Source organism: Oryx dammah, unplaced genomic scaffold (assembly GCF_014754425.2).
Source record: "Oryx dammah isolate SB20612 unplaced genomic scaffold, SCBI_Odam_1.1 HiC_scaffold_16, whole genome shotgun sequence".
Lineage (NCBI taxonomy): Eukaryota > Metazoa > Chordata > Mammalia > Artiodactyla > Bovidae > Oryx > Oryx dammah.
In genome coordinates, this window is record NW_024070200.1 from 35,877,034 (window position 1) to 35,898,953 (window position 21,920).

At 41.5% G+C, this 21,920-nt stretch overlaps 1 protein-coding gene across 2 annotated transcripts in view; it reads right to left on the minus strand.

Moving 5' to 3' along the window:
- Positions 1-21,920, minus strand: part of SIN3A (SIN3 transcription regulator family member A) — a 66,777-nt gene that overhangs the window by 15,239 nt on the left and 29,618 nt on the right. For both annotated transcript variants that reach the window (XM_040257266.1, XM_040257265.1), the window contains exons 4-16: positions 21,239-21,345; positions 20,283-20,565; positions 18,996-19,247; positions 18,290-18,442; positions 17,997-18,155; positions 16,029-16,118; positions 13,980-14,098; positions 13,184-13,394; positions 12,746-12,862; positions 9,671-9,909; positions 8,150-8,333; positions 6,512-7,085; positions 4,167-4,336 (exon numbers count right to left, since the gene is read on the minus strand). In XM_040257266.1, the coding sequence (XP_040113200.1) occupies positions 4,167-4,336; positions 6,512-7,085; positions 8,150-8,333; positions 9,671-9,909; positions 12,746-12,862; positions 13,184-13,394; positions 13,980-14,098; positions 16,029-16,118; positions 17,997-18,155; positions 18,290-18,442; positions 18,996-19,247; positions 20,283-20,565; positions 21,239-21,345 (2,658 nt within the window). The remainder of the gene's footprint in view (positions 1-4,166; positions 4,337-6,511; positions 7,086-8,149; positions 8,334-9,670; positions 9,910-12,745; positions 12,863-13,183; positions 13,395-13,979; positions 14,099-16,028; positions 16,119-17,996; positions 18,156-18,289; positions 18,443-18,995; positions 19,248-20,282; positions 20,566-21,238; positions 21,346-21,920) is intronic.

Here is a 21,920-nt window from a genome sequence, read left to right on the forward strand (position 1 = left end):
AAAAAAAGGGTTTTTTTGGTTGAAAATTTTAGAAAATTAATCATATAAAATCACTATCTTATTTTCTTAGAGAATAACCGAGCCATAATCTTCAACCATATCATTGGTCCACGAGTAAAGTGTTCCTATATATTTAAGAGCAAAACCATAGGTAACTCAGGTTAACGTGGTACTTATTTAAAGTTCTAGTGTTGGTCACTCCGTCGTGTCCGACTCTTTGTGACCCCATGGACTCGAGCCTACCAGGCTCCTCTGTCCATGGAGTTCTCCGGGCAAGAATACTAGAGTGGGTTGTCACTTCCTTCTCCAGGGGATCTTCCCCACCCAGGGACTGAACCTGGGTCTGACACGTTGCAGACAGACTCTTTACCAACTGAGCCACCGGGGAAGCCATTTAAAGTTCTAAGGTACTTAAAAATTGTTTTTACATGAAAGAAAATTTCTATGGCTTGCTACCTTTATGGCACTTCTTTAACATTTATAATTTGCTTTCCACATATTCTCATTTGATCCACACAACTACCCTGGGAAGCAGTCTGGATAGGAGTGCCCTGTTATATATGAGATAAATGTACATTTTAGATAAGAAAACTCACTGTGTGCTAAAGTGAGGAGAGGGAACTTGGAGAACCATGAAAACAAGATCCATTCCTATATTCAAAGCCCTGGTACAAAGTGAAATTCAATAGGCCCCGAAGAAGCTGTTGCTGAATTAATCTGTCAGTGGCACTCAGCTGAAGGAGCTAAGTCAGAACGAATATTCAAGTTTCTGGAGCCCACGCCAATATTCTTTCTAACACATTCCCTATTTTTCCACATCTGATAATAAAAGCATAGTATTTAAATTTTATGCAAAAAACTCATTTTCAATACATGTCAATCATGATCGACTACTGGTAACTTCTGTGACTATCTTATTAAACTCTCTGATGCCTAGCAAGTTGAACCCTTCAGAGATTCCTTTCTTATAGTCATGATGATATAATTTATCACAAAATAAAAATTCCTTCAAATGAAATTTTACCCCTTAAAATGCCACAGGATGTGAAAAACAGATAAAGAAGAAAGCAAAACATTATTGCAATAACAATTTATTTTACTTTAAAATTCTCATAACCGCTAAGCCATTCTATTTTTAGGAAGATACACTCTTTTTGAAGCACTAGTAACTATGACAACTACTTATTTTTAACATTTGAAAAAGTCTTAAATGACAAGTATGTGTATTTGTAGATAAATGGACAAAATGAAAGGCCAGACGGTGAGTGACCTGCTGGTGGTAGCAAGGCCAGCAACTGGAAATGGTTAAATTACAATCAGGCCACACAACAGCTTTTAATGTGACTGTTAAAACAATGCTTATAACTTGAAAACACAGGGGAAAGCTTAAAACACAGTGTTTAAGAGAAAAAAGCAGTGTAAAAAAAAAGTATACAAAGCACGGTCTCTACTATGTAGATACATCTTTATACTTCATTGTTAAAGGTCACCAACTCCTTTCACACCCTCTTCTTGGATTTCTGGCCCCACCCAGTCTTTGGAAAGGGCAGCATTATAAATCTAGGCACAACTAGGCAACTCCCAACCCAATGCCAGGCTTGTCAGATTCTCTCTCCTACTAAACTGAAATGACACAATGAGTGTGTCTGGTAGGCAGACATTTTACAGAGGAGCACCTGGACTGGAAAGGTTGGTCATGTCGGCGCTGAAAACACTCAGGGGGCCGGAAGTACATCTGCAGAGAGAAGTGTGAGGATGGGGGAGATGTCCAGAAAAGAGGCACGCCGGAGAGGGAAAAAAACCTTTCTAGTCTAGTCCCTACCTGGTCTGGCCATAGTTTCAGTCCCACACTAGACATTTGTGAGACTGCCTATTGTGTTCTTAAGCAAACCCATATTAAACTAGTCTGGAAAAGTAAGCTAAATATATGGTTTGACCCTACAATGTATATTCGACCTCAATAATGAACTCTGGGAGAACAGCAAAGGATTTAAGGAGAAATGTTATGCCTCCAGTTCAGGAGTTAACCTGAGAAGCATAAACATATGTTTTTAAAACACTAGATTTGGATTTCCGGATACAATCTGTCTCCATAAAAAAAAGACTGGACCTTATGTATTACTGACTCAAAATCATCACCAGGTACTTCTAGTAAACGGACTAATCATTAATCTATTGTTAAAAAAATCAACTGTGGGCTTACAAAAAAAGAAAAAGCTGGTTGTATTGGATTTTTAAAGTTGAGCTGATAGTATGAAAGACTTTACTTCTAGCTCCAGCAACAGCGAACTTGCAAATAGAAACTAAGCACATGGTATGGTAAGTGGACTCTCATATAAATTTAGGGGACATTTCAGTCATGTATGGATGTGAGAGCTGGACTGTGAAGAAAGCTGAGCACCAAAGAATTCATGCTTTTGAACTGTGGTGTTGGAGAAGACTCTTGAGAGTCCCTTGGACTGCAAGGAGATCCATTCAGTCCATTCTAAAGAAGATCAGCCCTCAGTGTTCTTTGGAAGGAATGATGCTAAAGCTGAAAACTCCAGTACTTTGGCCACCTCATGCGAAGAGTTGACTCATTGGAAAAGACTCTGATGCTGGGAGGGATTGGGGGCAGGAGGAGAAGGGGACGACAGAGGATGAGATGGTTGGATGGCATCACTGACTTGATGGACGTGAGCTTGAGTGAACTCCGGGAGTTGGTGATGGACAGGGAGGCCTGGCGTGCTGTGATTCATGGGGTCGCACGGAGTCGGACACGACTGAGCGACTGAACTGAACTGAATAGGTATTAGTCTCTCAAAAATTGTGACCACAGATGATTATATCCATGTAAAGATTTCTGTCTCTCAACATAAAGACCTCTTAAGGGAAAGCCTAATAACCGCTTCAACTTGCACCTCCCTCCCTAACAACTTTTGTGAAGATGCCAAGCTTCACTTATTCCTCGACTCTGTGTAGATCCTATAAGAGGGATGCAAAGCCACACATCTTTCTAAACTCAAGACAAAAGCAAGAGTACCTCACAAAGGATTCCTTTGTGATTTTACCTAAGGAAGGCACTTTCTACTTTAAAAAAAAAGTGGGACTTCCCTGGCGGGGCAGCGAATAGGAATCTGCCTGCCAACACAGGGGACACAGGTTCAATCCCTGGTCCGGGAAGATTCTACGTGCCTCAGAGCAACTAAGCCCGTGTGCCCTAGAGCACGTGCTCTGAAATAAGAGAAGCCACTGCAATGAGAAGCCTGATCACTGCAATGAAGAACAGCCCCCTGCTTGCCATAACAAAAGAAAGCTCATGTGCAGCAACAAAGACCCAGTGCAACCAAAAATAAATAAATTCATTAATTAAAGAAAAAAGTGCACTAATAACAGACTGATACCTTTGAGAACTCAGAACAAAAGGCAAAAGAATGGAAACCTATCACATGTTATTTGCTATAAAATTATCATTGTTGTAAAGAACAACGTATCTACAAACTCCCAGGGTACCCCAAGAATAAACCACAAAGCCAACTACAAACCTAACTCAGAGGGAGTCTCAGATAGTGAGCAGAGTATTATAAAAGATGTTATACAAAACCCTTCCCGTAAAAAGAACTTCAAATGTTAAATGAGGCAAGTCCATAGAATTACCAACACCTATTCAGACAGTAAAAAAAATCCACCTGCAATGCAGGAGACCAGGGTCAGGAAGATCCCCTGGAGAAGGAAATGGCAACCCACTCCAGTATTGTTGCCTGGAGAATTTCATGGACAGAGGAGCCTGGCGGGCTCCAGTCCACGGGGTCACGAAGAGTCAGACACGACTGAGTGACTAACACTTTCACTTTTCACAGAAGAGGAAACAGCTCACACCTGGTAAATGACATAAGAGCTGGGAAGACAGGCCAGGAGCTAGAGGCAAAACCTCACATCTGAGGTAGGTTCCTCCTCCCAGGGCACACTGAGCAAAGCAGTCAATCACATGGCTGAAGCCCTTCCACTCAGTTAACAGGAGAAATCCGACATCACATTAACCTCTCTCTCCCCTCTACAGAACCACCTGTTCACATGAGAAAACTGCCCGTCTGTTCCCAGAAGAAAACTTGCCCCGTCTCTTTCCTGACCCACCTGTAGATGAGGACTGTCTCCCTCCCCAACCCTCGCCCGCACCACACCCTCACCTGTCTGACAATGCTCTGGATGAGTTTGTCCATGGTAAAGGCAATGTAGGCATGAATGGTGAACATCTCTCTCAGTGAATCTTCGTACTGGGACGAATCTATGTTGCCATCCAGCAGGCTCCGCACCATGTCCAGGAAAGCTGGGTAATAATCTTCTACATCAACATCCACTGTGGGAAAGAGGGGAGAGGTGAGGCCTTACCCTGCTAAGAAAAGATGGGAAGAGAGGGCAGGGCAAACCCCACAGCTGGCCTGAAAAGCACTTTACAGAACAAACCCTCGGTATTCAGTCTGCTGCAGACAGATGAGATTTGACAGGTGGCCACAATCCCAGCACTGTCTATCAAAGGAGAGTGACGCTGCAATTTCAACAGCAGCTTCTAACCCTCTGACTGACCAAAACACTTATTTACAGTACGGCCTGGCAATGCGTGACATGAGAGCAAAATATCCCAGGAAAGAAGTTTCTTCAAAAAGCTGTCGGCTCCCTGCTAGGAGAGGAGCCTGCAAAGGGAGTATCCCCCACATGGGTTACTTGCTCAAATAGCTATTTCAATGAAGCATAAATGGCTGAAGAGAAAAGGCAGACAGAACCGAACACTAGCACTGAGAAACCTCTCAGGAACAGGAAACTAGGAGGACAGATTAAATCCTTTATGAATAATGAAATATCTGCATTTGTCAAAGTCTTTTTGTTTAAAAGTGGATTCTCAACATGGTATTTCACAAATTGCATCAAATGATCTATACTTGCTGCATATGAATCACCTCAACCATCAGATAGAAACCTTATCCGTTGTTACAGAGACATTTGGCAACTAACAGAGCACACAAGGAAAGGTGAAAGGACTCCACCTTTAGCTTACTCAAATAAGACCTATCTACATGAAGATGGCAAATCTCATTTCCAGTGCTGGCAATCCAGACAGCAGTGCAAGGGGGCTACTGGTTATGTTGTTTCCGGATCTGGGTGCTGGTTACACAGGTGTATTTCCTTTGTAAAAATTTACTGAGCTACACAATTCTGTACATGTGTTGTACTTCAACAAAAAGTTCACTACAATGAGAAAAATTTACAAAGAGAACTCTCTGTCTTTGACATTTAGCTACCTCTTTGTAAAGTTTATACAGGGGAAAAAAGGCTCTGAGAGCAAAAACTGAGTCCATTTCCATTTATTTGAAGTGTGATGGATTCATTCAATACAGGCAAAACAGGACAACTACTATTTAAGAAAAGCAACTGGCTTGAGTTTCCTAACAGAACATTACCTTGTTCAGATCCACAGCAGAGGCATGGGCTGTGCTATTGCTGTGAAAAATGCTTTCACGTCAGAATAAAGCTATGAGTTCTACTGGTGCAAACCACGTGAGCCACGATCAGTGGAGGCTTGGCATTATTACTCAAGAACGAACTGTTAGCCTCAAAAATCAGGTTAAGCCAATGGTCAAGCCAAGATCAGGTCATCTTTCTTGTTTCCACCCAAGCAGAGGGAATCGCCACACTGAAGTCTAAAAGATGTCTCTCTCAAGCTAGGATTAATCCAGATAAAGGCTTTTAGAATTAATTTTCAAGGTCATTAGCTCTCCAACAGATAGATGGCCAGGGCTTCACATGGGCTTCTTATATTACCAACAGTTTAAAAAAAAAAAAAAGATAATTCACTCCAAAAATGGGTTATTTCCTAAAGAACACACAAGAAGGTTTCACAGAAGAGCTTTGGCTAACAGCTTAAGTACCTAACTTACAACCTGAAGGGATATTTGGAAGCAAGCGGCACAGAATCACGTAGAGCATGTGGAGGCTTCCTTAACCTTCCCTTATTTTCCTTTTTCTGAGTTTTCTATCTTCATTCCTGTTCTGCTGTCTCAAACCATCTCCTGAGTCCCCATCTCTTTTTTTGTAATTGTCTCAGGCACGAACAGTTGTTCTGTCGTGGAGTGGAACCAACTATGATGCTTCAGTCATTCTCTGTGCTTTCAGAGAGACCTTCCATTTGGGAAACTGATGACGGTAACTGACACCCACTTCCTTGGTGTCCACAGTACCAGCTACTGAGGGTCTATGATCTAAGCAAGGCACAGGGTGCTTTGCATATTTCCCCCAATTCTCCCAGCAGCCCCACAAGATAACAAGTAGCACCTCCAGTTTACAGAGAAACAGGTTCAGAGAGTTTAAGTAAGGTCACGCAACAAGTAAATTGCAGTGCTAGGATTTGAACCCAGCCAGCCTCTAAGGACTGCCTGTGCTCTATGCATTAACATAAAAGAAAGCAGTCCTGAGTCTAACTAGGTCCTGCATCCCCGAGCTCTCACACCTTCTGCAGACCGACAACCCTAGCACTCACTAGGTTCTTTGAGACGCAGCTGGATGGCAGGGCTGTCACTCTTGTCTCGCTTAATGCCCAGCACTTCCCGTTCCCACTCTCTTTCTCGGTTTTCTTCTTCAATTTGCCGTTCAGCTTGGGAACAAATCCGAAGCAGCCTCAAGCAGAGTATCTGGTGCAGCCGCATAAAGATATACCAGTTATTATTAACATAGAAGAGGTTGTACACTTCATCCATCCCTCTTAACTTCTGAGCTGCTGTGTTACTAAACAGTAGCTTGGACTTAGGGGGACTGCCCCCAACACCATTGTGCTTCTTAGCCGCCCCTGTGGCTTCATCTACATCCATCTCTTCTTCTTCCTCTTCCTCCACATCTGAGAGATCACCTCTCTGAGCAAAGAGCAGATCTGGAATAAAATGATGCATGATTTGCTTGATTTTATATTTGTCTTCCTTCTGAATGCCTGTCTGCCTCTTCACGTGGTGGATAATCAGAGCAGCAGCATCTTCCAGAATCTGTTTGTCTTCATAGGCAAGTGAGAGGTGTGGGCCAACAGGTACACCAGCATTTTCTTCCGTAGCCTGCTCTTGCCTCTACCAGGAGAGAGAGAGACAAAGTATTATGTGACAGCTATAAGAGCAACAAACAGACCTACGAGATTATGCTAGCAGCATGTTCATAATAGCCACTATTTTCCAATTGAAAACTTCCAGAAACAAAAAGATAATGTGCAAGATGTGGTTTGATACCAAAATGACCTCCCAGACACTGAGATTTTTAAAAGACAATAGGACAGAAAGGGGACCGTCTTCTAAAATTTTACATTAGTACATATGGAGGATACAATATGAGGTCTAAAATTTCCTTTAAAATACTTCTGGGAGTGAGGAAGGTGGGGCAGATATAACAGAACTGGCAAGACAGAGAGGAAATTATATTTATGTCAGTTCATTTTGCTGTTCTCTCCCTTTTCATGTATGCTTGATATTTTCATAATAAAGTTTAAAATTCAAGATCATGCCCTTCTAGAAATTCTCAATCATACTCTATTTGTTTCTATCCATCCCCTAAGACTATGAGCTCAAAGAAAGAAGGATTAACTTCTTATTCATCTCTGTATCCTAGCTCCCAGTACTCTACATAATCCTGAAGGATGCCGAATAAACAAGGATTAGAAAGAGTCTGGGGGCAATTCTCTGGTGGTCCAGTGGTTAAGACTCCATGCTCTCAGTACCAAAGGCCTGGCTTCAGTCCCTGGCGGGGGAACTGAAATCTCACAAGCCACACAGCATGATCAAAAACAGAAAGAGAAACAGTGTGGGGATTGAAGATAGTATTTTAAGTTGTGGGAAGTTGAGATAGGCTACAAGAAGGAATATAAGGTACTGTTGGAAGGAAATATGGAGAGAAGTGGAAGAGGGTGGCAGTGGGCATGAACTATAACCAGGATGGAAAACTGGAAAACCAGTAAAACAGCTCAGTGAGCCTTAGATTTAAAATGGTATAAGAATTGGGAATAGAAGTTTATCCTATGAAGCAACAATCAACAAACCTTGGAGGGTCTCAGGCTCATATAACAAAGGTAATTTGCAGGAGTCAAAGCTATGCTGAGCATACAGACTAGAGACTTCTCACAAATGTTGAGACCTTGACTCACCTCATCATATATACTCTCAATCTCATTGAGTAAGCTCTTGGACCTCAGGACCTTGGTATCGTTTTGTTTAAAGTTGATGCCTTGGTGGTCCAGAGATTTCAAATAGTATTTCTCATTTTGCTCTCTCCACACCTTGTTAAAGCCTCTCTGAGCTTCTCGCCATTCTTCCTCTTTCATCTTCAACCTAGTGGGGTGGAGGGTGGAAAAAGAAAGACACAAGAGTTCAGAGGAGGGAATTTTAAGGCAAGGAGTCATATTACAATTGTAGACTGGAATCCTGACTCTGCCACATTAGCCACGTAAGACTGCCTCCTTATCCATAAAAAGGGGATAACAGCACCTCATCCCACAGGGTTTAGAAGTAAGAAATATGTCAGGTTTACTTTATTTCAAAGGTCAACAGGTACAGCAGATTTGTCAAATCTGTTGGCAACTCTGGGATAAACTTACTCAAACTAGTCTTGAACTCTGATACACGAGACAACTACTCACTTGGGACTTACTATGGGGAAGTAATTTATCCCAAAGTCAGAAATCTTGCAGAGAACAGTTATTTCTCAAACAACATCCCACAGAATACCCTAGAAAAGTAGATTCTCTTCCTTGGCCAGCTAAAACAAAGTGAAACAAGTTTCTTTGCTACAGGACTTCTGAGAATGGTTATTATGCTAATGAAAATGCAAATGTCCAAGAGCAAAGAACTTGTACAACAATGGATGCTCCTCTAGACAGAGCTTGGAAGTTCCAATGAAAACAACTGACTGATCCTCTGGAAGAGAGGAGAAAAAAAATCAAAACCAGCACTAGAACTGAAGGATATCCTCCATCTCCAAGACAAAAGTTAAAAACACTACTGGCAAGAAGGCAAACACCTTCTGCCAGCTCTTGAGAGGAAGACTTGGGGGAACAAGAAAATCTGGGCACGTGTGAATTGTGCAGTGGATAAGTTTTCACCAGGTGATACAGAGGGAGGACCAGATTTATAGGAGCGCCATGGACTTCGAGGAGTCTGGGGCTCAGCCCTGGCCTCCTCCTTGATACCTACAGCCTTATTTAGGTGGGTTCAACAGCCCCTCTATACTTGGTTTGAAGGTTGGTTAGAAGAAAGAAGACATTCTTGTATTTTTATGGGACGCTAAGGCTCTTTAAGTAACATATCAATTTCATAAAGACAAAGTGATTTTTCTTATTAAAAAACAAAAGATGTGAACATTGGTTAGTACTAAGTGGCAGGAAGGTGGGTGGCTGTTTTCTTCTTTGTTCTCTATTTTAAAATATCCCCCTAAACACACAGAGCATTCCAGTATGGACTGGAAAGGTTTGTTCTCTGCTGTTGGTGACACAGAACCCCATCAAGAAGTTCTACTATCCCACACTAACCACCTGACTTCCTACAGCCGCGGCTGGGGAGAAATGGAGGTCTCATGGAAAAACTGGGCTGAAAAGGAGAATCTTATTTAATGGGACACTAAATCTGTTGAGAAGCGCACTAAAGCATGAAGGGCACATGCACTCAGGTACCTTTTAAGGACAATTGGGACGGCAATGGAAGGGTTCTTCCTCAGACCATCAATGATGTCAGCTGCTTTGTCAGCATATATCCTTTGGAGTGCTTTTCGGTGGATGACTTCCGACGTGCCCCCGAGGGTGTTGTCCAAGCGAAATTTAGCTTGTTCTTCAGCAGACAAGCGGGAAAGTTTCTTCTGTATTGCTTCCAGAACCCGGATAGTTGCCAGATTGGTCTCTAAAACTACATCAAGCTATTATAAAAAAAAAAAAAAAGACAAAGTGTGCTCAGGACCCAAATCAGAACAGAATAGCTGTCAGGAGTAGAAGGTAGAAGTCAAACTCCCTGGATTTGAATCTGGGCTCTGCCATACCATGGCCATATAAAACTGTTAGCTTATCAGTAAGACAGGAATACCACCACCTACTCTCACAAGGTTGGGTTCTGGATTTAACAATACAACCCACATAATTAGCACAATACCAGGCACACAGCAAACATCCAAACCCTGAATATTCATTGAAAGGACTGATGATGAAGCTGAAGCTCTAAAATGTTGGCCATTTAATGCGAACAGCTGACTCACTGGAAAAGACTCTGATGCTGGGAAACATTGAGAGCAGGAGGAGAAAGGGGGTGACAGAGAATGAGATGGTTGGATGGCATCACCAGCTCAACGGACATGAATTTGAGCAAATTCAGGGAGATAAGTGAAGGACAGGGAAGCCTGATGTGCCCCAGCCCACAGGGTCACAAAGTCGTCTTAGCAACGGAACAACAACAACAAAGCAGTAGTTAATACTTCTGGCGCCACCAATGTGGTTTATTGAAGACAACTGGCCCCCATGCCAGAGGGACCTAGGAAGAGGCAACCTTACTGACACTTTCCCCTGAACTTTTGTGAATTACTCAGATCTGTTACAGACAATAACAACCACTACCACCAAATCCCAAAAAGATCATTCAAGATAGTAAATCAATCTCATGAGTAAAGTTTTTCAGAGTAACTTGAAATGTTTAAATGTTTAATGTCTTTTTGCACATCTACTAATAATAAGAGCATTACTGAAGGACTTCAATGTTGTATTTGTGGGTAACCATTTAAATTTTCACTGAATATTTCTGACACTTTATCTTCTGGCAAGGGCCAAGCCTAACCTGGTTAAAGACATGACTAGCAACCTTGAGTTAACTTTTTTCCAAAGCTTAACACAAAATTTTCTAGATGAGAAACAGAAAATAAAGGAAATGAGCAGTCTCAAGAGTCTATGACTCTGTATAAGTGTTTCCTAATTTTCTAGTTTGAGGACTATGGTAGTCATTTTGTCAAAAATTTTAATGCCCCCTTTCCCCAGTTATGGATAAATAATGGCTTGGACTTCCTGGCTGCCTTGAGATTAGCTGCTGCTTCTGCTGCTAAGTCACTTCACTCATGTCCGACTCTGTGTGACCCCAGAGATGGCAGTCTACCAGGCTCCCCCATCCCTAGGATTCTCCAGGCAAGAACACTGGAGTGGGTTGCCATTTCCTTCTCCAATGCACGTCACTCGGTCGTGTCTGACTCTTCGCGACCCCAGGGACTGCAGCCTACCAGGCTCCTCCGTCCATGGGATTTTCCAGGCAAGAGTACTGGAGTGGGTTGTAGGGCCGTGAAACTAGTTCTGACCTATGAGCTGTTAACAGGTGAGTCAAAGTAACATCTATTACTTCTAGGCTAGAGCATTTAAGGGTGCAAGATCCATCTGAGCTTTTCTCCTATAGTCATGGATACTGTTCATGATGGTGCCACTCCGACAGCCCAGGTCCCCAAGCAATTCTGATGAGTGGAATCTTCAGCTGAACATCAATGCACATGCAGTATGATGAGGAAATAAATCTGTCTTTTCCAAGTCATTGGGATATTAATCAACCCTGATGTATAAAGGATTCAAATTAGTCTGTCCCATCCAATCCTCAGCATGTACATGTGCATACATACACACAGTTCTTTCATCTTCACTACTGCAGTAACAAGCAGGAAATGAGGCTGATGCCTCTCCTGTGCAGGCATACTAGTTGAGAATAAGAATATCCTGTCAAAAACAGGCGTCAATCTCTGCTAACACATCACTGAAATTGACTAAACATAGGTTAAAAAAAAAAAGAAATGCTTTCTTCAGCTTGATAAAACTTGCCACAGAAGTTAATATCTGTCGTGACTGAGTTTTCTGCAAATGGTCAAAGCTCCTCATAAACACTGGGGCCCAGCGGACCAACCAACATGTGGTTCTTCATTCAAAACATGCCAGAAACAGGGGAAGCAAGTGTGAAGGGAGATAAATGGCAGAGAGCTAAATCAGTATGGGTTAAAAAAGGAGCAAAACATCTCCCATCCATAGGAAGAGCAGGGACAGTCAGTTTTATATAATAAATAAATTAAAAAGGAGGCATGTAATTTTCTCTCTCTAGACACATTTAACATTCCCTTTTTGTTGACATCAGTGAGCCAGACATTTAAACACACTGGGAACTGAGTCTGTTTCCAGTACTCCCAGTCCTGGTATCGGGGCTCTCGACCAGCTCATTTCTTCACTCCAGCTATTCCTCCCCAACTACTTTAAAATGAAGTCCCTAACTCAACTTTCTTTCAAAAGGAGACAAACCAACATCAGAAATATGACAGAAGAGTTCCAGTCCTCACAGGAGAGTTAGTTTGCTAACCATGTTAGTAAGATACCTGCTAAAAATAATATACACTTTAAGAAAGTTTTCCATTAGGTCTTAAAATACTGATTTTAAATACTACGTACAACACAATAACCTTTAAAATGTCATTAAAAATTCAAAGGAGTATTATTCAGCCATCAACGGATAATTTCAGTTAAAAGGGTTAAAGTGGCCTTTTAGATAAGTCACATTTGTTATGAAAATATTACTAATATATCTGACAAAGTCACAAAACATGGTAAATACAACAAGCATTTACCACAGAAGAATATGAGCCGCTTGCTCTTTGGTCTTAAAAGCCAGTCCTCTCAGGTAGGTATTTAAGACATCCTCTTTCAGAATCTCTCATTTCCCCAAACTTCAAATGACAAAGGAGCTTGTACCTCAAAACGTTCATCTTCACAACGATAGATATGTTCTTCATACTGAGTTTTCTTGGAACTAACAAAGGTGGAGTCCTCAGACCAGGAGGGGAAGGAAACCCAGGTATCATTTAAAACCTTTGGGTAAAAGAAGAGAAATTGAAACAAAAGTGTAACAAAATTTTCTGGAGATTAAGCTTTCTCAATTAAAAAAGACAAAACTTTAGGGGAGGGAAGAAACAGTTAACTTTACAAGTTTCACCCATAGCAAGTGAAACTGTGTAGCAAGTTTAAAAAGATAGAAAAAAGTTCTCAATATAAGTACAAAACATTTTCTTTTGAAAAAAGACAGGAAAGGATTTTGATTTCTTCATTCGTATAAATTCTCCATTCCATGTACCACTTCCTTCTGGAGGAAGCTGAGGACTCAGGGCTGATACCTTCCCTGGAAGGCCTTACCTCTTTACAGAGAGGAGTCCGTCCCGTACACTTGGGCTGCTGGTAACTCTTTGGTAGGGCTCGATAGCTGGAGCCCAACCGTTTACAAGAGGCATAATCTATCTCCATGGCAATGCCCTCTGTGGCCCGTTCCTTTGGAAAGGTTTCCAGGTGTACAGACTCCTTATAGCCCAGAAAGTTTTTAAACCAATTAAACAATTCTGGGAATTTCCTAAAGAATCAAACCAAAAAACTGGTGAGCAATTAGAAGTATTATGCAGTAATGCTGAGGTGTGACAACCACTATTTGATGTAGAGTCAGAACTTTGCTATCATTGGACAAATTCCAGTGACAATTATCACTCCTTGCCTAAGAAGTACTGCTTTTGAATACCTGGCTTCTCCTTTTCTTTCAGAGTGCTCTAAGATCAGTCAAGGTGGTGATGCAAGAACTGTATTGAAACAAGGCAATAACCAGCCATTCTTCTAATCAACAATATTGTTTCAAAGTTCAGATAACTCTCTGGTTGTCAAAGTCAAGATTCTAGAACCCTGGAAGAGACTGGTCTATATAAAACATCCAACATTGGTCAGGGGATCAGGAGACCACTAGTCCTGGCCAATGTGCCCTCTGCCAATCTTTTAATCTCCAAAGTTGAACTAGGAGACTTCGCAGAGGACTCTCTTAGCACTAACATTTTATGAGTCAACTGACCCACCAAAATCAAATTAATTTTGTCTATCATATACTCCCACGAACTAAGTTTTCTTTCACTTCCTTATCACGCACCAGGGCCAAGCTCCTGACTCCACTTACCCTAGGAATGGAGAGACTAACTGCACAAGCTCCGCCCGAGAGATCACCTCCTGGTTAAAGATAACAAGACAGCGCAGGAAATTTTCATAGGCCTCGGCACTCCGAAGAGCCTTTCGGACCTTATGGAGACAACCGAAAGAAAAATAATTCAGTGAGAAATCAAGAGATCCTGGATCGCTTTCAAAAGACTGGGGAACTTGAACTGTTATTTGATGATATTAAGAATCAATTTTGTTTTTTTTTAGATGTGTTAATGCTTATGTTTGAAAAAAGGAGTCATTTAAAAAGGAAACTTAGGGACTTCCTTGGTGGTCCAGTGGCTAAGACTCTGTGCTCCCTATGAAGAAAGAGCAGGTTCGATTCCTGATCAGGGAACTAGATCCCAAGTGCCACAACTAAGACCAGACACAGCCAAATAAACAAATATTAAAAAAAGAAAGAAAACTTAGTACTTATGGGTGAAATAATATATTATACGAGACTTGTCTCCAAATAACCTGGGGTAGGTGAGAGTACACATGGAACAGGCGCAGCAGCTGGAGCTGAGGCCTGCCGAGGCTGGTGATGGGTGCGTGTGCTGTCATCTTACCACTCTCTCTAATTTCACATGCTTAAAAATGCCTGTAACAAAAATTCTGAAAAAAGAGGTCCTGGAGTAAATAAGACGTTTACTTCTCACAAGCCTGACTCTCTGAACCATAAGAGTGTTGCCCAAGCTTTTGTTGCTTCGCCTAACGGATGTTTACAGAATCTTTTCAACACTCTTTTCAAACTCTGGTAATCCTGACTAATAACCTTTTAAAATAAGCTACTTTTGTCCTCTGACTTGATCTGTTTCCTTTCTCCATTTCTCCTTTCTTCACAGTGCTGAGAATTTTAATAACCCAAAACACTAATCATTTCCCTGAATTATCAAGCAAACTCCAGACTTTTTTTTAGTATATCTAAGAAATAAGTACCTCGAAAACAACAACAAACACCATCACTATTTTTAAAATTAACTTGTTCAGTCCCCTTCCCTCACCCTTTCCTTGCCATCTGTTGGCTGTGACCTGGACTTTTACATTTGCCTCAAAAGCACCAAGTGCCCAGGCAGCCCTCAGAAATGGTTCAGATCAGAGCCATGGACTCAGGAGGCACCAATCATGGAGATACTAAATGATCTGCCCTTTTGCAAAAACCCAGAGGTGCAGGACTTTCCTGGTGGCTCAGTGTAAAGAATCCGCCTGCCAGTGCAGGAAATATGGTTCGATGCATAGTCTGGGAAGATCCCACACGCCTCCGAGGAACTAAGCCTGTGGGCCACAACTACTGAGTCCATGCACTCGGGGGCTAGTGCTCCAAAACAAGAGAAGCCACGGCAATGAGAAGCCCGTGCATCGCAACTAGAGAGTAGCCCCTGCTCATAATTAAAGAAAAGCCCTCATGACATCAAAGACCCAGCACAACCAAAACTTAAAAAAAAAAAAAAATCACCTGCGGAGCTCTGACAACATACAGTTAAATCAGAATTCCCATGACCCAATATTCAATACCACAAATAAGTTTCACAAGCAATCAGAAGGTTACAAGTCATTTTAAGTCCTCAACAATTGGTGCACTGACATGCTTCACTATATACACCTGGGTATCTACAATAGAAGTGCAATAGTTTGAGAGAGTAATATCATGCACTTCTTTTATAGCTTTTTTCCACAAGGCAAATGCTATATTTTGCTGCAAGCTATTTCACAAAATTAAAGCAAACAGTGTTACCATTTCTCTAGTTGTGCTAACAGTTCTCAAAGATGGCAAGGACCTACAATTTGAAATCTGTGTTAGAAAGTACAAAGTCCTAACCAGCTTGATGCCTCTAAAACAAAATCTTCTTGGGGACAAAGCGATTTTCTTTGGGCATTAGTAGCTAATATTAGGGGTCTTCCAACTGGACACATTGTTTTTCAAAGTGAGGCAGGGCTTCCCAGGCGGTGCTAGTGGTGAACAACCTGCCTGCCGATGTAGGAAACATGAGACCCGGGTTCAATCAAATCCAATTCATTTATTACTCACCTTATCAAAAAATAATGATTCCGTTCCTACACCATGCTTGCTGGCATCTGCCATAGAAGAATCTTTGAGGCTGAGCAGTTTGGGTTTCTTCTGTAAAAAAGGAAAAATATAAACATGTAAGATTCAAAGAGAGGGTTTCTCTGGGCTTTATGTTCTTTTCTGTTTTTGCTTTCTTGGCTGTGCCCCGTAGTGGGATATTTGTTCCCCGACCAGAGACTGAACCTGGGCTTCCGGCAGCCAGAGGGCCAGATCCTTGCCACTAAACTGCCAGGAAATCCCCTGGGCTTTATTATCATATCTATTCTAAGGTTCCATCACTGACCACCACTGATTAATAATTTGCAACAAATGAGAGAATTCAAGTCACTAACCTGCTTTACATCTTAAAAGATTTCCACTTATCTTCCCTCTTTTTCAGATTGCCTGTCATTTCCCCCCAGAGGTTCACAGGTCATTCTACTTGCCAATGACTCTTTCCATAAATGGTCACAGCATTACTGTGATGTTAGAATGAATATCCTTACTTTTTTCCATGGGCTAAAAGTAACTTTATTAGGAACCAAACACTATTGCTTTATCTTCCAAAAGCTATTGCTTTAGCTGTGGAGGCAGAAGAGGCTATAAAATATCTGGACTACACAGTAATCAATCTTTAACCTTTACCTTTAAATAGTTCAACTGAAAAAAGTCATGGGAAAAAAAAGTTTATTTTCCTAACAGAAGGAATAACTACCTTGTCAGTAATATCCACTCAGGCCAATTTAAGATTGCTCTTTTAAAGCAGATGAATGGGTCATACATAACTCCAGGCAGAAAATTTACTGTAAAGAAATCACTTCTCAGCTTCCTGTGAAGAAACGAACAGTCCAGGAGAAGCAGCACATTTACCTTTGCCATTGGACTGCGTTCTTAGGAGCCACAGCCTCTGACTTATACTGCCTCAGGAAAAGGCAGACAGGGAATCCTAACCTCCCAATACAGGATTTCCACCTGCGGGTAATCAAGTGTGGGAGAAGACCAAGATTGGTGCCTATCTGCTGACCTGATTCTTGCTACTCGTATTACTAAAACTCCTTACTAAAGGGAAGAAACATACACGATTACTATGTTCAGCTGGTTTCAAAGGGAGAAACCATTACAAACATTGAAAAATAGTTCAACAGTCCTTCAAAAGTGTCAACACCTTACAGGTCACTCTTAGTGGTTATTTGCTTATTTACCAGTCACTTCTTACCGTAAGATATTCCACTAGCTTTTGTTATTCTTTAAATTCTAAAGACCTCTCTACCTCTTCAACATCATATACAGCTTCAGAATTCACTGAAGCAACACTCGGTACATACACAGAGCCCACTCCCTAGCACTGCTGCCCACATCAACAGGGAGAGAGTGGGCTCAGCTTTCTGCAGGCAGACCAGCAGGGTTTACCCAACAAGGAGCACCATGATAAGTCACTAACAGGAGTTTAAGACCGCCCTCTGCTGCACCCCCAAGGTCCTTCCTTGGAGATTAAGATGAGGCAGATAAGATCTGGCAACCCAACAAAGAACCTTGGGCAGGACAGGCCTCTAGACCAAGGAGATCCCACAAAGCATTTGCACTTTACTCACAAGAGGACCTCAGAGACCACTGACTTATTTCGGAAATAATTATTAATTTAATCAGCTTCTTTCTTAGTACAAGGCAGGAAAAATTAAGTCTCAGAAACCCTTGGCAGGAAACAAAGAAATAGATGAGAGTAAATAGCAAAGAAGGGAGAAATTATAAAGAAAACCTGTAAGAACTCAAAAATAATTGGAGCAATTTGTATTCTAACATTCCTTCACAAAGCCAGATAAAAAGCTTTGCACTGAGTTTATGTGACATACACCAACTAACTTCAAATATCCAGGATCCAAGTGTCAGCCTTGTGCACTGTCTGCTACTACCGTTCCTAAAAGTCACAACGAGCAGTTTCACCCTCCTCACCTTCACTGGAGGGGTGGCCCCTGTTCCAGAGTGCCTGCGAATCTGGCAGCCATTCTGGCTGGGCCTCTGCGGCTTGTTGTTCAGCTGAGGTTTCTTCACCGTGCCTCCGTGGTCATTTCTCACGGAATCAACCTTCTCAGCAGTTGTTTTGCTTAAAAGCTAATTAAGAACACATGAAAGAGATGAGTGCTCTTATAAAAGCAAGTTATCATTTCAAAAAAGTCTCCTTCTGATTCCAGCTTCCTAACTTATCACAACCATTCTCAATTGTGTAGTTCTTCTAAATAACTTACCACAGAGCTGTTGGCATCTGGTAGGAACTGTCCAAATTCTGACAACAGATCTTCCTGATTTTTAAAAAGACGAGCCACCTGGGCATACACCTCCTGCTCAGTCAACGCTGGAGTGTAGTTTCCTCCAGCTTCCTTGGCATTTCGCTGCTCTTTCTGATAGGAAATTGCAAATAGGAAGAGATCTTATTAAAGGGGCACTGTTTTGAATGACTTGCTTTTGCACTTTCTGAGATGTCTGGCTTTGTAGCAGTCAGGAGGAAAGTCTATGTTCTTAGCACCTGTTTTTGGCTTCAAGCTTTGAAGTTGAGAAAGGAGTGGAAGATGGTCGCTGACAATTCCTTTTGAAAACCAGGGCAGTATATGTCAATGCTCAGGGGACCACTACCAACTGATAAAACACAAAATATTAGAGAAATTTCTCCTTCTATTGTACTTTAACTATATTACACAAATCATTCTTTCAACTTTCAGATAAATAGCACTGCTTCACAGAGGAGTGACTTTAAAAATCCTAACTGGCTGCTACAAGGGAATTAAAGTCAAGTAAATCAAACTGGCTTTACAAACACACATCACAATGTCTAACTGGTTAACTACCAGTAAGAATTAGTGGACACAACTGTGTCCACAATAACCAGTTCTTCTCAGACTAGTTGTTCCCAGAAGGCAACCTGGTTAAGACAGGCTGAAAGGGCAACTGTCTTACCTGGTATGTGTGCAAAATCTCCAGGAACGCTTTGTAGATGTCTGGTTGGCCCTGGAACCTGTTCTTGATCTTATTAACATAGTTGATGGCATGGTTAAACTCCACAGGCTGATTGTTCTGCAAGGGCGGGGCTGTTCCCAACGAGATTGTCACTGGTGTATGAGGCTGGACAGGTGGAGAACGTGGGGACGCGTATGGTGGGAGTGGGGGAGTCTGCTGACTGGCTGGAGTATGTGCTTGTAGTTGGGAAGGCTAAAAAGAAAAAAGTCTTTATTCTCCTCAGGAATACAGATGGTTTAACACAGGAAAGAAAGTTCAAAGTAAAGAGAAACAAGGTGTCTGATTAACATATATACTTTATTCACTCTGGCTAGGCCATCTTAGCCCAGCTCAGATCACACTGAGCAGGGGTGGCAAGAGCAGAGGGTTCACACATTCTAATACAAAAATTCCAGTCTTAAATTTTCTAAACACAATCTTAAAAGTGGGCGACGTCTCCAATTACAGGGAAGAATTTTCATATGCAACTTTTAAGCTTACTTGCTCAATAGGTGTGAACAGAATAGGAAAAAACCTTATTCTACATAGATCTTTAATGTCAAAAAAGACAATTCAATTGCTGCAGTTAACGCCACATAAAAAAAGTCTTCTAAACCAACTCTGCCCAACAGACTCTCTGAGGTGATGGAAATGTTCTTTATTTGCATTATTCTGCAAAACAGCCACTAGCCACATGAAACCAGTGAGCACTTGAAATGTAGCTGGTGAAACTGAAAAACTAAATTTATTTTAATTAATTTAAATTTAAATATAGCCATATGTGACTAATGGCTACTGTATCAGTAGAGTTCTATACTAAGAACACCTCATCATCATCATCAAGATCTTCTGCTTAACTTGATATGGTCTAATCTGGTGAACAGAATAACTTTTGTAAAATGATGACCATGCAGAAAACAGTGTAATCTGATCATAAGCTGACCATTTCTGCCTGTGTTATCAAAGTACTATTACACAAAGCTGTCATTTCTTGGGATGCTCACGGGTTCAAACAGCAGAAGTTGGGGGCAAGAGAGTCCATGTAGGTTGCTGATATGTAGACTTAAATAGATATATAACTATGTGGTGTGTAAATGTGAGCCACTTTATAGGAATGGGACTCGCATCTTCTCTGATGAATTTTAACTTGTGTCATCTATCTAAGCTTTATATACGAAGGGAAAATGTCAAAGAAGGGTGCTTTCTAGGGATGCATTTCACATGGTGCAGAGTGTTCCAAGTGCTCACCTTGCTGACTTTGGCAGGTGGGGGCTGAGGAGCTGGCTGGGCAGGTGCTGGGGCTGACTGGGCTGAAGGCTGGGAAGGATGCTGGGGTGGTGGCTGAGGCTGGGGCTGGATGCCATGGGTTGGGATCTGATGAACCTGGCCAGGAGTTGTCACATTCACCATGTCATTGGTTTGCACCTCAATCTTGTAGCCAGGGGGCAAGAAGGTATTGAAGCCCATGATCAGGTCAGGGTGGCCTTTGAACAGCTGGGACACACGACTAATCACTCCTGGAGTGTCGATGCTGATTAAAAAAAAAAAAAAAAGAAACACAAATATTAAAGTGGCAAGCCTGACAAAGCACCCTGGCAAGACAAAATTCACATTCCACTGGGTTCTCTACACAGGAAAATAAAAATCAACCTGAATATTACAAAATTAACCACACCCAAAGACCCCTGAAATTCAAAGCCATTTATACTCATAACCAAAGAGGCTTGGTCACAATTTTAAACAGAACAGACATTCAAGCATGCTAACAGTCCCATCAAGCAGATACTCAGGCAGTTAAGTCTTCAACTCTAATGCCATGCAAGATCCAACCCCTGATACACCAGTATAAATCATCATGTATCTATATACATTGTTCAGATGAGTTACTCTTTTATAATAGTGAACCATGCCAGAATATTAGGGTATCTTAAGCTAATCCAAATAGCAAGTAGCTTAATCATTACCAGTTTACTTCCCTGACTGAGATTAAGTACTAAGAAAAATTTATCAATATGCAAAAAATAAGGGTGTTTGGCCTTCAATTTTTATACAATATATAAAACAAAAACATGACCCATGGAAATAAAAGCACAGCTCCCTCCAAAGAGCCCTTTATCGTTCAGCAGATGAGAATAAGCTATATCCTCCTTCCAGAACCAACAAAACAAGCAAAATTCTCGAGTACAACCACATGTATCTTTTACCTCTGAGATTTAAACTCCTTCATGATGTCAAGGAAATCATTGTAGACCTGAGGCTGACTACCAAACTGCAGCTTCACTTGGTCAAGGTAGGATAGTGCATCCTCCACCTGAGGCAGGGACAAATCTCAAGGTTATTGAGAAAAGTCAGCCAAGAATTACTTCTAAAAGACTGATTTATACCTAAATAAAATCAGGATATTAAATGAAATAGAAACATATAGTAAACATACATTAAAAACACTAAAAATTAATATGGGTACCAGTAATATAACTCAAGCTTAAAATAAAAATTAACTCATAAAATCTGTAACCCTGCTTTGAATAGTTTTGCGTAGAATTATTAGTGAAGGATAATCACATCCATATGTCATTCACTTATTCATTCATCTATTCATTTCACAAATATTTACTAAGAAGCAACAACATGCTAGGCCAGGCCCAACGTGAGGTCCCAAGGAATTAATGTCAAATAAGCCACGGTATGCCCTGCTGTACAAAAGTTCATTCCACATCCAGCTGGGAGTCATAACACAGTGGGAAAGTGGGCAATCACCAAATGCCCAGAGAGCACATGGGAAGGGCACCCCTCCACATACAAGAAAATCAACCAACCAACCAACCTATGGGGACACACCGGAGGGCTTCCTTAAGAAATGGTGTCTAAACTGAGTCTTGTGGATGA